General features: G+C 38.6%; 1 protein-coding gene across 1 annotated transcript in view; it reads right to left on the bottom strand.

Moving 5' to 3' along the window:
• Positions 1–16,639, bottom strand: part of LOC146365690 (M1-specific T cell receptor beta chain-like) — a 29,957-nt gene extending 13,318 nt beyond the window's left edge. The window contains exons 1-2 of the mRNA XM_084915565.1: positions 16,588–16,639; positions 16,245–16,534 (exon numbers count right to left, since the gene is read on the bottom strand). Of these exons, the coding sequence (XP_084771691.1) occupies positions 16,245–16,534; positions 16,588–16,639 (342 nt within the window). The remainder of the gene's footprint in view (positions 1–16,244; positions 16,535–16,587) is intronic.
• Positions 16,640–17,013: the final 374 nt, after the last annotated feature.

The raw sequence follows: 17,013 nt of genomic DNA, 5'->3' as shown, positions 1-17,013 counted from the left end.
CTCTGGGTTTAAACAGCAAAAGATACATAAGCTATGCTGCAGTGTGTTTGTAATTATCAGATAAAATTATTAGTCAAAGTTAACTTTTTCTCTTTATTTCATTACATACAGTAACAAACATTAGAACTAAGATATGGAAAAATGCTGTCCCCTTGGTTTGTTCTGCTACTCTAAGAATATGACTTCATGTGCACATCTATAACACCCCACTTGCAGAAAATGCTGAGGGTTTTTAGTGAGGGAGCAGCATTAAACCACATCACTGTGTGCTGGCAGCGCAGAAATAAACAGCCGAGTGCGACACGTCTGTGTTTTTTATTGTCAGAGTTCCTTCTACTGTGCTGTTCCTCGTGAGGGTAAATTGTTCTTTAAATTCACCCTCATAATTTTGGGACTGTTGATAATATCCAAAGCCAATGAGAGTCATGGATGCATTCTCCTTTCTTTGCTGGTACCAGAGCATTAATATATGGGTACTGTCATCATGCTTGCAGTTTATCTGGACCTCAAGATTCTTATTCACTATCTGTGGAGAAGACTGCTGAAATATAACTGCGCTCGCCTGACCTGCAAAGAGAACAAAAAAACAGTTTACAACGAGTCAGTACAGTATTTGCATTTAATTGATTATTTTGGGAGTTCAAATTGAAATTTAAGATCTTACACGAAAACCAGATGATGACAAGAAGACTAGGTGAAGACATTTTCAAACACTGATGGGAGAAGGTGATTGCTCATTTTAAAAAGAGGCTCAGGGTAAAGGGGGAGGAGAATGTTTGTTGTGCTTAGTTTATCACTCCTGTTATAGGGGCCTCATGTCATGTGCTGTGCTTCCATCTATGGGTGTAACAGAAATCCAGGCATCTTCTAAAATAGCATGCATCAAGTTCCTTAACCATTATTAAGAGAGAGGCATAACTTACATTTTTTAGGGGTTGTTAGTGATTAATGCCACACTGGGCTCTTCTGCACTGTGTGGTGGTATCTGCCCAATGAACAAGTTGCTTGGGCATGGGTGTTCAGTATGAAATTTGTGTGTGTATTGCTATGATTTCCAGATTGGAAAAAAATATTTCCAACCATCCAGCAGTGCACAGGAGAGGTGAAGAAGAGAGTGTAGTCAGGGTGGAGACCAGCGTCAGGGGCGATTTGTGACAGAATGAGAGCAGAAACATTTAATGGGTGGGATGGACTGCCCTCTCTAAGTTATGTTACATAAGTTATGATTCAGTGCACTTTGTATGTAGTCTAAATTAAAGTGCTTTCTGTTCATTTTTATAAAAACCATATTTAATAGAAGCAATCTATGGAGTAATCCAGTCCTCTTGTTTCTCGCTGCAACTCTAAGGAAAACCAGCAAAAAGCTATGTGTGCGTGTACAATTCCTCACTTGCAGAAAAATGCCGAGGGTTTTTAGTGAGGGAGCAGCATTAAACCACATCACTGTGTGCTGGCAGCGCAGAAATAATCAGCCGAGTGCGACACATCTGTGTTTTTTATTGTCAGAGTTCCTTCTACTGTGCTGCTCCTTGCGATAGTAAATTGTTCTTTAAATTCACCCTCATAATTTGGGGACTGTTCATATCCAGAGCCAATGAGGGTCATGGATGTATTCTCCTTTAATTGCTGATACCAGAGCATTAATATAAGGGAGCTATCATTATGCTTGCAGTTTATCTGGATCTCTCGATTCTTATCCACTATCTGTGGAGAAGACTGCTGAAATATAACTGCGCTCGCCTGACCTGCAAAGAGAACAAAAAACAGTTTACAACGAGTCAGTACAGTATTTGCATTTAATTGATTGTTTTGGGAGTTCAAATTGAAATTTAAGATCTTACAAGAAAACCAGATGATGATGACAAGAAGACTAGGTGAAGACATTTTCAAACACTGATGGGAGAAGGTGATTGCTCATTTTAAAAGAGGCTCAGGGTGAAGGGTAAGAGAATGTTTGTTGTGCTTAGTTCATCACTCCTGTTAAACGGGCCTCATGCCATGTGCTGTGCTTCCATCTATTGGTGTAACAAAAAATCCAGGCATCTTCTAAAATAGCATGCAATGAGTTCCCTTATTCATTATTAAGAGAGAGGCATAAGTTACATTTTTGAGGGGTTGTTAGTGATGAATGCCACACTGGGCTCTTCTGCACTGTGTGGTGGTGTCTGCCTAATGAACAAATTGCCTGGGCATGGATGTTCAGTTTTTTGTGTGTGTATTGCTATGATTTCCAGATTGGAAAAACTTATTTCCAACCATCCAACAGTGCACAGGTGAGGTAAGAAAGAGAGCACAGTCAGGATGGAACGGGTGGAGACGAGTGTCAGGGGTGATTTGTGACCGAGTGAGAGCAGAAACATTTAATGGTTTTGATAGACTGCCCTCTCTAAGTTATGATACCTAAGGTATACTGCAGCGCACTTTGTATTTAGTCTAAATTAAAGTGCTTTCTGTTCATTTTTATAACAAAGATATTTCATGGAAGCAAGCTATGGAGGAATCCGGTCATCCTGGTTTGTGCTGCAACTCTAAGGAAAACCAGCAAAAAGATATGTGCACATGTACAACATGAAAAAATGCTGAGGGTTTTTAGTGAGGGAGCAGCATTAAACCACATCACTGTGTGCTGGCAGCGCAGAAATAAACAGCCGAGTGTGACACGTCTGTTTTTTTTATCGTCAGAGTTCCTTCTACTGTGCTGTTCCTCGTGAGGGTAAATTGTTCTTTAAATTGACCCTCATAATTTTGGGACTGTTGATAATATCCAAACCCAATGAGGGTCATGGATGTATTCTCCTTTCTTTGCTGATACCAGAACATTATTACAAGGGAGCTATCATCATGCTTGCAGTTTATCTGGATCTCTCGATTCTTATCCACTATCTGTGGAGAAGACTGCTGAAATATAACTGCGCTCGCCTGACCTGCAAAGAGAACAAAAAACAGTTTACAACGAGTCAGTACAGTATTTGCATTTAATTGATTATTTTGGGAGTTCAAATTGAAATTTAAGATCTTACACGAAAACCAGATGATGACAAGAAGACTAGGTGAAGACATTTTCAAACACTGATGGGAGAAGGTGATTGCTCATTTTAAAAAGAGGCTCAGGGTAAAGGGGGAGGAGAATGTTTGTTGTGCTTAGTTTATCACTCCTGTTATAGGGGCCTCATGTCATGTGCTGTGCTTCCATCTATGGGTGTAACAGAAATCCAGGCATCTTCTAAAATAGCATGCATCAAGTTCCTTAACCATTATTAAGAGAGAGGCATAACTTACATTTTTTAGGGGTTGTTAGTGATTAATGCCACACTGGGCTCTTCTGCACTGTGTGGTGGTATCTGCCCAATGAACAAGTTGCTTGGGCATGGGTGTTCAGTATGAAATTTGTGTGTGTATTGCTATGATTTCCAGATTGGAAAAAAATATTTCCAACCATCCAGCAGTGCACAGGAGAGGTGAAGAAGAGAGTGTAGTCAGGGTGGAGACCAGCGTCAGGGGCGATTTGTGACAGAATGAGAGCAGAAACATTTAATGGGTGGGATGGACTGCCCTCTCTAAGTTATGTTACATAAGTTATGATTCAGTGCACTTTGTATGTAGTCTAAATTAAAGTGCTTTCTGTTCATTTTTATAAAAACCATATTTAATAGAAGCAATCTATGGAGTAATCCAGTCCTCTTGTTTCTCGCTGCAACTCTAAGGAAAACCAGCAAAAAGCTATGTGTGCGTGTACAATTCCTCACTTGCAGAAAAATGCCGAGGGTTTTTAGTGAGGGAGCAGCATTAAACCACATCACTGTGTGCTGGCAGCGCAGAAATAATCAGCCGAGTGCGACACATCTGTGTTTTTTATTGTCAGAGTTCCTTCTACTGTGCTGCTCCTTGCGATAGTAAATTGTTCTTTAAATTCACCCTCATAATTTGGGGACTGTTCATATCCAGAGCCAATGAGGGTCATGGATGTATTCTCCTTTAATTGCTGATACCAGAGCATTAATATAAGGGAGCTATCATTATGCTTGCAGTTTATCTGGATCTCTCGATTCTTATCCACTATCTGTGGAGGAGACTGCTGAAATATAACTGCGCTCGCCTGACCTGCAAAGAGAATAAAAAAACAGTTTACAACGAGTCAGTACAGTATTTGCATTTAATTGATTGTTTTGGGAGTTCAAATTGAAATTTAATTAAAAATGTAACTTAAGATTAAGTTACATTTTTGAGGGGTTGTTAGTGATGTGGTGTCTGCCCAATGAACAAGCTGCCTGAGTATGGAAGTTCAGGAATCTGGAAATTATTTGCAGTGAGTATCTGCTGCTTGTCTCACCACTAAACTCCCATTGTAAAGGGCTTATGCCATGTGCTGTGCTTCCATCTATTGGCAGGATTTATTTAAAACACCTTGCATCATCACAAGCGGGTTAGTCTGAGGAAAATATCCATGTGTAAGAACATTATTTTGGGGAAAAAATGCAGATAGTGTTTTAATATTTTAGAAAACATTTTCTTACCTTTTTATTTACTTAACAAACTTGATGGTAAAAATTGCTGTTATTATCTTCTCCACAGTGTGGTTTCCCCCCACCTCCTCAAGTCGATTACTTATGCTTGAGTCAGATGTTTTTGTCATGCTTCTGAGGTCTGCCACAGTACCGTGTAGCCTTGCAGCGCAGAGATAAACAGCCTCATCTTTTTCCTGAATACTGGTTATTGTCAGAGACCACTGCTTGTCATTTTTCTCTGCCTGAAAACCAGATTTGAATCCCTCTTCGAACTGTGAAATTCCAGCTACAGTAGCCACAATTAGCTGGAAGCTTTTTCCTCTAGGCTGTTTATACCAGTACAGATATTGATAGTCTGTGTCATTCTGGTAGCAGTGCATCTTTGCCGAGCCATTGGAAGGGTTAGAGATGTAATGGGGCCACTGAGTGATCAGAACGGATTCAGAAACACCTGAAACACAGTAAGCAGAAATATATCTTTTATCATCTATATGGTAATAATATTTACATTCATTGAATGGACTTAATACAGGTAAAAAGAAAAGGCAAGGAAAGTGTGAAAATTTAGAGTATGTTTTTGTCTTTGTGTTGATAAACTTTACCTGCTGCTGAGATAATCAAGAAAGTCAGGGTGGTGATGCAAGGAGTCATTTTGTTTTTAGAACAGGAAATTGAATGGGTGGAAATTCAGCAGAGCCAACACTGTAGGTAGATCTCTGTGGAGGAAATGACATCAGAATCTGAGCAAAGACAGAAAGATTGTGTGAAGGCAGACTTTAGAACTGCCATGCCTCCTTTATCAATCATGCAGGTGTGGTTTTGATGCTGTGAGCCACCAGCTTTTTGTAAAGCAGGCATAGGAGTTGAAACACTGTGCCGACTCGCAGCACAGAAGTATTGTGCTGTGTCTGCTGGATTAACATTGGAGATTTCAAGATGAGCTTTGGCCGTTGCATGGCCTGTTATGTTAAATTTGCTCTTAAAGGTCTTTTCAAGAGTTGGGGCACCATATTCAAGCCGCCCAATCAGGTCCATTGCTCGCTGGCCTCCTGCTGCTGACTTATGCTGGTACCAGTACATGTAGGTATAGCCACTCGCTCCATGGTAGCATTCGATCTGGGCTTGTTGTTGTTCTGGTTTTATCAGAAGATTTAAAGGTGTTTGCTGAATCACAAGTGATGACAGCCCACAGTCTAGAGGACAAAAACCAAACTGAAGGATCACAGGAAGGATAAATATTGTTATGAGAAAGTACACATATCTTTTTTTTTTTCTACCTACCTGTGAGCAAAGACAAAACCAAAATTCCAAACATTTCAAAACTTTACTGGAGAAAATCCTTAAATAGCAATGATCTATGTAACTGACTTTGAGATAGATATACAGAGGTGTCAATGAAGACACTCTGACATTACATGTTTCTTTATTGTACATGTGTGTTAAGAAGAGGGAGGAGCTATCTTAGCATTTTCATGGGTTGTCACTGCTCTCTGCTGTTCAGTCATTTTATTTAGACATAAAGTGTTTTGTGACACACGGACAGCAGCCAGAGTATTCCTATCTGTCCTATTCCTAGCTGTTTGATAGGAATGGGACATTACTCTAAAATTATAATTGTGATTGCAAACAAAATAATTCTGCAAATAAAATCATCCTCATTCTGTTTCATTCTTATTGGCTGTCCGACTCTTAGCCTGATCTCTGGTTTTAAAAAGCAACAAATGTAAAAGTTATGCTTATTCTTCAAATTGACCCTCATATTTTGGGGACTGTTCACATCCATAGCAGTTATAAACACATTCTCCTGTCTTTGCCGATACCAGAGCATCATTACAAGGGAGGCATCATTATGCTTGCAGCTGTACTATCTTGGGGAGATTTGTGAAACACCACAGCGCTCACCTGATCTGCAGAAAGAAACAGGAGTCTCTTTTCCTTTAGAATAGGAAATTAAATGGGTAGAAATAGACAGAGCCAGCAATGCAGGAAATGACACCAGAATGTGATCAGTGATAAAGGGACCAAAGTGAGAGAAACTGTGTGAAAGTAGACTCTAGAACTGTCACTTCTCCTTTATCAATCATGCAGGTGTGGTTTTGATGCTGTGAGCCACCAGCTTTTTGTAAAGCAGGCAGAAGAGTTGAAACACCGTGCTGACTCGCAGCACAGAAGTATTGTGCTGTGTCTTCTAGGTTAACATTGGAGATTACAAGCTGAGCTTTGCCCTTTGAATGGCCTGTTATGTTAAATTTGCTCTTAAAGGTCTTTTCAAGAGTTGGGTTTTCATAATGAAGCTGTCCAATCAGGTCCATTGTCCGCTGACCTCCTGCTGCTGACTTGTGCTGGTACCAGAACATGTAGGGATAGCTATTGTCTCCATGGTAGCAATCGAGCTTGGCTTCTTGCTGTTCTGGTTTTATCAGAAGATTTAAAGGTGATTGCTGAATCACAAGTGCTGACAGCACAGTGTCTAGGACAAAAAGAAAAACTGGTTTGATATTGTCATGAGAAAGTACACACATCTGTTTATTTTCTACCTACCTGCAAACAAAGACAAAGACAATACAACAAACATTTTAAAATCCTTATAGCGATGCTTAATCTTCACTGTCGCTGCAGCGTTCTATATAACTATGATTTAGATATAGATATACAAAGCTATCAATGAAAGCACCCTGACACTACATCTTCCTTTATTGTACATTTGTGATGAGGAGGGAGGAGCTTTCTTTTTACTATGCTCATGTGTCACCACTGCTCTCTGCTGTTCAGTCTTTTGTTTAGACATAAAACATTTTAAAGAGACTGAAGGAAAAACGTTATTTGAACTTTATGGGTGAAAATGGAGAGCAGCATTTATAACTGAAAGCCAGGTTTCTTCCAAAGTGAAATTCATCACTTTCTTTGGAAATTGGTAATGGCAACAAATTTAATTTTGGGGGTTTTATCTGTAATGAAAACCTCAGTGTGAAACTTCTGTTCTTCTGCACATGCTCTACAGGTGTGTGGCTGCTTAATTATTTTGTTGCTTGGGCATAGATGTATGGATATAGATATATATATTTAGCATGAAAATGACACGTGCAATGCTATGGCTTCCAGACTGAACAACTTATTTCTTTGCAATGCTTAGTGGGCGTGTCAGAAGTGTTAGTAGCAATCTGTAAATATAAACTCTGTGCAACCAAAGTTTTGCAAATAATGCATCCTTGAAGCATTTAGTACATTTTATCAAGGCAACATGCAGTTTGGATCAAAAATTATAGTCTGAAAACAGCCCAGCATTTTTTGCAGTTTCACTATTTTAACTTGGTACAGTTTCACAAAGTCTGTGTGGTTTCTTGTTGGGGTACTGTTATCTACCAGATCAGGATGAGGGTTTTTGTATGAGAGCATCACCATCTTTATAACTGTGTATTCGTGCTGCTCCAAAATATTCTCCACTGTCTTCCGGGTGTCGTGGGTTCAGGATATGGAGATAAACTGTTTTTCTCCCATCTCCACTCACCTGAAAGTTGCCTTCAAATGGCTTCTCAACATTTAGATTTGTAAAATAGACGTAGGCAATCAGCTTCAGGGAGGTGTCGCCTGGTGAGCGCTGATACCAGAGAATGGTATCGTAATTAGTGATGTTATGAGTGAAGGTCAGGTTCACTTGTCTGTTTGGTTCCGCTAACAGTTGAGTTGGAGACTGAGACAGCTGTTTTTCTTTGCTGAGATAAGCTCCTGGAGAAGAAGAGACGGGGAAAAAAGGAGAAAGACGTCTGAATATTTACCTTTTTTTTTTTTTTCTCTTTTTTTCTTCACATAAACTGATTTTGTAAGAGTTCGGTTTTACCTTTAATCCAGAACACGATTAGGACGGCAACGATGAAACTAGATGGCTTCATGTTGGATGTCAGCACACAAGTAGTCTCTTCAATGCTTTGAGAGTCAAAAGGAGAGACAGGAAGTGATGTAGTGAAATCAGAGTTGTTCATCAACAGCTTGTGTTTTTGTTTTTTTTGGGGGGGGGCAGGTGTACTCAATGACAAATGGACTGGTTTTTAAAATAAAAAATGTTTTTTGAGCAGAAATCCTTGCTATTGATGCTTAATTTAAGAATATAAAAATAATGCTGTTCCTCAAAGTCAGTTAGCTCAAAGTGTTGACACTGTGTTTCATGATGTCATCATTACTCCCCTCAAGTTAATTATTAACTGAAAAATTATAAATATCTTTTTTCTTTTAGTGAATAATCTGTAAGATTTCTTGTTATCCAGAAAGCCTCCTTGACAAATACTTCCTATAGCCTTGAGTCTTAGTGCTGCTGAATATGATGACTAATAGGTTCTTCTGTAACAGGAGACATGGGAAGAGGTTTTTGTTTAGAGAAGATGGGTGTTTGATGTACTGTGGTTGACTGGCAGCACAGAAATACGTTGCTGTATGTTCAGGTGCTTTTAGTTTGTTGATGAAAAGTGAGCCGTTCTTTTTATTCGAATTCAAATCCCCCTCTAATTTGAAATTTTCTCTAAATGGTTCCTCCACGCTGTCATCTTTGAACTGTGTATATCCATATCCAACAAGTTTCAGAGCTGTCTCTCCAGGTAATCGCTGGTACCAAAGCATCACTCTGTAGTCACTTTTATCATGGGTGCAGATTAGCTGTACATCATCATTGACCTTTTTGATTACAGCAGACGGAGACTGATGGATCTCTATCCCCAGAGAGATGCCTGCTGTAAGCAGAGATAGAAAAATTAATGATTTTAAAATAAGCGAATGCAGTGTGTCACGTCACCATGAAGCAGTTACCTGTGAGGAAAAAGAAAAAAAGAAATCTAATCATAATGTAGAGATGTGGCGATAAAGTCATGAATGTGCTGAAGCGTTTAAATTAAAACAGTCTCTGCTGAAAGCACCATGTCACTGAGCTGATTGCCATTTCAGGAAGAAGCTAGTAAGATGTAGGCAGAAGGGGAGTGGCTTCAGCTGCAGATGACAATATTTTAGTTTTTAATTCTTTCATTGTTTAGCTTGTTAAATATCAGAAAATATGGAAAATGCTCATTATCATTTTCTAAAAGTCCCGCCAATGATAAATGTTTTGATAAGCAAAGATTTACTGCATTGTAAATATAAAACAAACCTCAAACTTGGGAATGTTACCAGTTTTTTAGATGGTGTATCATTGCAGTCCTGCAGGTTATACAGAATATATGCTCTTATTTTAATCATCCATATAAGACATGCTGCTTTAACAGATTTTTATTATATATTAGAAATAATTACCTTTTATTATGAGTAATTGGAAGAAATCAACAAAATAATATCTCAATTAAAAACCAAAAGTACAAAACCAGGTGTCTGATGTCAGTTTGTTTCCATTCTGGTTTCAAACCACTGATGGTTCCAGATTATGGAGGTTTTTGTAATGTTCACAGAGGATTTCTGTCATTGTGCTTGGCTTGCTGCGCAGTAGTAGACAGCACTGTCCTCTTGTTGTGCAGCTTTGACTATCAGAGAGCTGTTCTTTGCTGTACTCCCAGTCAAATCTCCAGAAATAATGAAATTGCTTTTGTACTGATCTTCCATTGTGACTTGTTGGTGGTACAAATACCCGATGAGTTTTATGGCTGTTTCCCCGGGTGGACGCCGGTACCAGAGCATCAAATAGTAGTCAGTTTTATCATGGATGCAGAAAATCTGCACTTTTGAACTAACATTTGCGATGATATCAGAAGAAGACTGACGGACTTCAAGCCCGAGAAAAACCCCTAGACCAAAAAAAGAAAAGAGAAGCTTTTGATAGCTGATAAATTAAAACAAATATAAAAATCTGTTATTTCCAGGCTTAAAGACATTGACATCTTTTAAAATTTTTACCTGGGAGGCAGCAGAAAATTAGAAGGCAGATCATTTTATCTCTAACAACATAAAGCCTTTAGACTTTCTAAGCATTTAGAAGCTTGATAACAGAGTTTAGTGGATTTAAATGACTAGAATTAGATCACACCAAGTGTTTATACTAATTAACAGCCCAGCTGACATAACTGAGGTTTAAGAAGGAAAGGATGTGATGATGATGATACGTCATTGCTTTACATTTGCTGGGAGGAGTTTTTTCTTCAACTGATGTTTCCCTGAAGATTTCTGTGTACTGGAATAGAACAACATTCTTGTTTACAGATTGAAAAACTGATTTAAATCCTATTTGACTGACTATAACAACCATAAATTGTCATTACTTAGGCTGTGCAGTCTTTAAGGATATCTGAATTACAGTATTTCACGAGCACTGCATAGTAGTGTCTTACTGCATGAATATGTTTAGTGATGATGTCTTTGCAACTACTAGTGGCAGAAAAGGAAATGTGAACCTTTATAAGGCTTGGAGGAGTGTCTGCTCCTTGGTTTTGTAAACAGTATGTGCTTTAAAAACATCCAACATGGATCAAGTCAAACGACGACCACTACAGCAGGTGCTTGGGAGCTTGTCTTGTCAAAACCACCAATGATAAAAATTATGTGGAGTTTTTGTAAAGTTCAGAGGAGCTTTCTGTCATTGTGCTTTGCTTGCTGCGCAGTAGTACACTGCAATGTGCTCTCGTCCTTTGATTTGGATAGTTAGTGAGCCATTCTTTGCAGAATCGCCCCCAAGATTTCCAGTGATACTGAAAAGATCTCTATATTGTTCTTCAAGTGTGACAGCTACATAGTTTAAAAACCCAATGAGTTTCATAGCCGTGTCTCCAGGCGACCGCTGGTACCAGAACATCATCCTGTAGTCAGTTTTATCATGACTGCAGAAAATCTGAACTTTGTCACTAGCCTTTGCGACGATATCAGAGGAAGACTGACGAACCTCAATCCCCAGACTAGCACCTAGAACAAAGATAAAAGAGAATTTTAGCTTGTGAAGGTTGTTTTTTGGCTTGTTTCTCTAAAATGTATCAGAGTGCAAGTGTTTCCTTAAATACTTAAAGAAATTAGCACCTTTTCAAATTATTACCTGACAAGTAGCAGAAAATTAAAAGGGAGATCATCTTGTCTGTATTCAAAGCTTGACTTTAGATGTGTTTAGAAACTTTATATAAGATTTTAGTGGCTATGAGTTAATGAAATTGGACCACACAATTGTTTATACTGAGAATCATCTGCCTATCTGACATGACTGAGGTTTAAGAGGGGAAAGGGAGGAGATGACGAATCATCACTTTATTGCAGACGAAACTGCAGATTGCTGGGCGGAGCTTTCTCTAAGTAAACTGTCATGTTTGTGCTTTTCTGTGGTTGTTGTGTAAATGTGCCTTTTAGTCTACATGTTGTATTTAAAAATAGATTTAATTGTCGGCTTTACTATTAACAGTGTTACGGATAAAAATCAAAATTGTGATTAATTATACAGTATTTCAGGATGTGTGAATTAGTTTTACAAGTCTAAAGATGGATCTGTGTGTTTTCTACAGGTAAAAAGTATAATCTTTCATATGGAGATGCTTTGTTTAAGTATGTGAAAGAGTGCTCTAATATGTGCTTCCTTCCTGGTTATGTAAACTGTACTTAAATTACATGCTTACTTAAATAAAAATGAAATAGTCAAGCTACAATACAACCACTAAAGCAGGTGGTGGGAGCTTGTCTTATCAAAACAAGCAATGATCAAATATGTGGAGCTTTTGTAAAGTTCAAAAAAACCTTTTTGTCATTGTGTGTTGCTTGCACAGTGGCAGAAAGTGCTCGTGTCCTTTGACTTGGGTATTAATTGAGCCATTCTTTGCAGCATCTCCACCCACAGTTCCAGTGATATTGAAATTATCTCTATGTTGTTCTGCAAATGTGACAGCTGGATAGTTTAATTACCCAGTGAGTTTTATAGCTGTCTCCCTGCAGCTGTTGGGATCAGAGCATCACCCTGTAGTCAGCTGGGATCTAACCAAGATGTGGGAGGAGTCTGTTCAGTTTAAAACCATCCACTTTGAGGATTTCATGGTTCTGAGTTTTTGTATTAAAGAAAGGTGTTTTCCACTCAGTGTGCATAGCTTGCTGCACAGTAATACACTGCACTGTGCTCAGGCTTTAGGTCCACTATAAACATAGAAGCATTCTTTGGTTTACTTCCACTCAAGTCTCCTGTAATATTAAAATGTTTCTCAAATGATTTCTCGTGCTCTTTGTTGTTGTAGTTTAAATGTCCAATGCGCTTTAGGGCTTGATCTCCAGGGGATTTCTGGTACTACTGCATGAATGTGTAGTCGGTCTTTCCATGGCTGCAGACCAGCTGGACTTCGTCTCCACGACTTCTGAAAACTTCTGAAGGTGTTTGGTGAACTTCAACACCCAGACAAAGACCTAGAAGGAGAGAAAATGAACAATAAACCTATAGATAGGTAACCTATAGAGAATATAAAGTGGGATTCTTAAATGGTGAATGTGATTACCACTGAGCCAAAACAAACTAAATAATGTCAGCATGATGAGCTTCTGTCTGAAAGCAGCACAGTAAGTGACTCTAACATTTTCCCCATGGACACTTTTATTGACACCCCCCCTCTTTGAAGTAGCTACTGCATGTTTAGATATCAGCATTTCTTGAGCTCCATCGCCACCTACTGGAAGTACATAACAGTCAAGTCATTGAATCCCTCCAGAATATAAACAAATAAATATGAGAGGATATCTTGGAAAAAGTCAAAAACACCATGTTACCTGGGTGATGTTAAATCTTGTGCAGAGGACAGTGATTATCATGTTGTGTTGCATATATTCAAGAACAACTGTACGTTCAATCCTTGTAATCATATCTCGGTCCTGTTATCTAGAAAATGGGCCTTGATGCAGTGGACACTGAATAACCACTACGCTACAGATGTAGGGCCAATTTATTAAGGACTGAAAATAACAAAGACAGAAATTGAACCCCAAAACAGCTGGTGTACCAGAAGGTTATTTTTCAAAACCTAAAGCCTAAAGAATGGTTCAGAAATTTCTCTGAATAGTTTCAAAACCTGTAGAGAATACTTTGTGTCTAAACATTAAGTGTCACAGAAGCATTAGCATATTCTGTACCAAATTATGCAGAATTTTTAAATATGAATTACCATGGAATTCCCTGTACCGTGAACCCTATGCTGACAGAAAATAAGAAGACGGATCATTTTGTTGGTGTTGACAGAAATCAGATCTCTTGTTGCAATTCCTAGGGGTAGTAAAGGGAATACAAACATTCATAAAGCTTGCAGGAGTAAGTCAGCGGTTAATGCTGATGGTTATGTCAAATAAAGTTGCACATATTTGCTCATTTGTGCATCCTTGCTGCTTTTACAAACTGCTTATTATATTAGTGCAATTTTGCATGAATGGATCAATCCATAAGAAAACCACTCAAGCAGGTGCTTGAGAGCTTCTCTTATCAAAACCACAATGATAAAAAAAAAAATCATCTGGAGTTTTTGTAAAGTTCAGAGGGACTTTGTGTCATTGTGCTTTACTTGCTGCACAATAGTACGTTGCACTGTGCTCTTGTCCTTTAGCTTTCTTGACTATCAGAGAACCGTTTTTTGCTGTACTCCCACTCAGATTGCCACCAATTTCAAAATTATCGTTATTTTGATCTTCAAATTTTGGAGTGTTGACGTTTAAAAACCCAATGAGTTTCATAGCTGTCTCTCCAGGTGACTGCTGGTACCAGAGCATCATCCTGTAGTCGGTCTTTTCATGGCTGCAGAAAATCTGCACTTTGGATCCAACGTCTGTGATGAACTCAGAGGGAATCCCAGACAGACACCTGGATAGAGAATGAAGAAAATATTATTTTTAAATCACAACAAATGATATATATTTAATGAAATGATTTCCATGTTCAGAAGATAAATGGTAAACAAGCTATTACCTGTCAGGCAACAGAAAAAGAAAAAATTAATCATGTTGACCTTCCTTTGATAAAGTGTCTAAGAGTTTAAACATTTAAATTGCTGGGATTTGACATCAGATCATATGACTCACCCCACGGAGGTTTAAGAGGAAAGTGCTGTGAACACTATGCTTGCTTGGATCTTACCAAGATGTGGGAGGAGTGTGTTTAATTTTAAAAGTTTTTTTCTTTTTTCTCTGTGTGTATAGTAGACTGCACTATGCTCAGGTGCCTTTAGCTCGACTACAAACTGAGTAACTTTAGCATTGGACACTTTTATCGACACCCTCCTCTTTGAAGCAGCTACTGCATGTTTAGATATTAGTATTCATTGAGCTCCATCGCCACCTAGCGGAATGACATAAAGTCTTTTCTAATATCCTATTAAAATGTATGCCTGCTTCTATCAGAGGTTTTGGTTGCGTTTTTTAGACTCTCTTAACAGTTGATTTGAGCTGTTTTTCCCTTGTTTTGTTTTTTTCTTGATTTTTTTTTTTTTTTTTTTTTTATACACACCTTTTTATACACACCAGCTGGATTTTAGTAGACTTTGTCAATGAGTGAGGAACCTGTGAAAAATACCATCAGAATCCTTAAAGAATCTAAAGCAAGGAAAGAAAAAAAGACCTGAATTGAAACCCAAAAATCTGTATAAGAATGTTATTTGTCAGCAAGTTTAAGAGAGCTGAGCCTTTGGGCTGTGCAAGCCCGCATAGTCCTTCTATTTTATGTCTTCTTTTCTTATACATCATTATCTCAGTTTTTTCACCTATGGGAGCTCATAAAGGGGTTTGGCAACTATTTAGAAACAGACCTCTGACCCTTAATGTTGATGGTTATGTCAAATAACATTGTGGTTTTTTGTGTTGCTTATTTGGGATTCCTTCTTAGTTGTATAAACAGTGTATTAGTACACGTATTAGTAAATGTGACTGGATTAAGCCACAAAACAACCACTCAAGCAGGTGTCTGAGAACTTGTTTCATCCAAACCACAAGGATAAAAAATATTGTTGAGTTTTTGTAAAGTTCAGAGGGACTTTGTGTCATTGTGCTTTACTTGCTGCACAATAGTACGTTGCACTGTGCTCTTGTCCTTGAGCTTTCTTGACTATCAGAGAACCGTTTTTTGCTGTAATCGCACTCAGATCACCAGTGATTTCAAAATTATCGTTATTTTCATCTTCAAATTTTGGAGTGTTGACGTTTAAAAACCCAATGAGTTTCATAGCCGTCTCTCCGGGTGGCTGCTGGTACCAAAGCATCACTGTGTAGTCAGTTTTTTCATGGTTGCAGAAAATCTGCACTTTGGATCCAACGTCTGTGATGAACTCAGAGGGAGACTGACGGACCTCGAATCCCAGACAGACACCTGGATAGAGAATAAAAAGATTATTTTTAAATTGCAACAGATGATACATTTAATGAAACCATTTCCGTTGTCAGAGGATTTTATTGTATGCAAATACGTTATTACCTGTCAGACACCAGAAAAAGAGAAAATAAATCATCATGTTGTTTCTTTGGCAAGAAACATTTATTTATGGATTTAAACTGCTGGGATTTGACATCAGATAAGCTGACTGACCCCACAGAGGTTTAAGAGGAAGTGAAGTGGGAGGAGCATGTTCAGTTCTGTTCATGATGAGCTCCTGTCTGTGAACAAAACACCAGTTGACTCTTACTAACACCTCCTTCTTTTAGGCAGCTATGCTTAGATGTCAGTATTTCTTGAACTCCAGCGCCACCTACTGGAGGACATAACAGTCATCTCTAATATCAGATTAATTGTCAGGCAGTTTTTGTACAGCTTCTCCCACTTCTCACATCACTGTGTTTACTCACAGCACAAAAATACACACCGCTGTCATTCTGCTGCAAGTTATTCACAGTAAGAGCTCCGTTCTCAATGGCTTCTTTAATGGCTGAATATTTGTTTTCAGGCGCCCCGCCATAGTCCGGGTTCCCACGAAATACTGTGTAGACAATGAGCCTCATGGTCTCTCCTGGTCTTTGAATGTACCAGTACATCTGAGTATAACGTGTGTCTTTGCTGTGGCTGCAGTTCATCTCTGCAGCTTTGTTGAGGAAACGCCAGCTGATTTCAGGGTATTGAATCACATCCTGGGAATGACCTGTGGAAAAAAACCAAAGTAATTCTGATCGTTCTTTGAGAAATGTTTCTCACCTTGCAGCCACAGAGATGAGACAACAATCGTTATGAGCACTTGAGCAATCATAGTGATAATCTACAAGGAGATGCAGCTGGTGCTGTAAAAATTAAAACCTGCTGCTATTTATAATGGTAGGTGGAGGCTTCAGGCATTACTTCAGTTACCTCACAGTAAAGACCTCCCATTCCAATATAGGATTAGATTATTGGTTAGAATATAGGTGCAAACACATGTGAGCTCTAAAAACGATGAGGAGATTTTTTGTATTAAGGAGCAGTGATATGCAGCACTGTGGTAAATGGCAGCACAGAAGTACACTGCACTGATGTTCACAGTGAGATCTTTAATTGCTAATGTGCAGTTCTGGCCTTTATTTGCACTCCCATTTGTTTTCACATTGAGTGCAGGCTCTAGAATGAATTCTGAACTGCATCACAAAC

This window comes from Perissodus microlepis, chromosome 19 (assembly GCF_051167445.1).
Source record: "Perissodus microlepis isolate ML-2025 ecotype Zambia chromosome 19, ASM5116744v1, whole genome shotgun sequence".
NCBI lineage: Eukaryota > Metazoa > Chordata > Actinopteri > Cichliformes > Cichlidae > Perissodus > Perissodus microlepis.
This window is presented reverse-complemented; position numbering and strand designations above follow the sequence as displayed.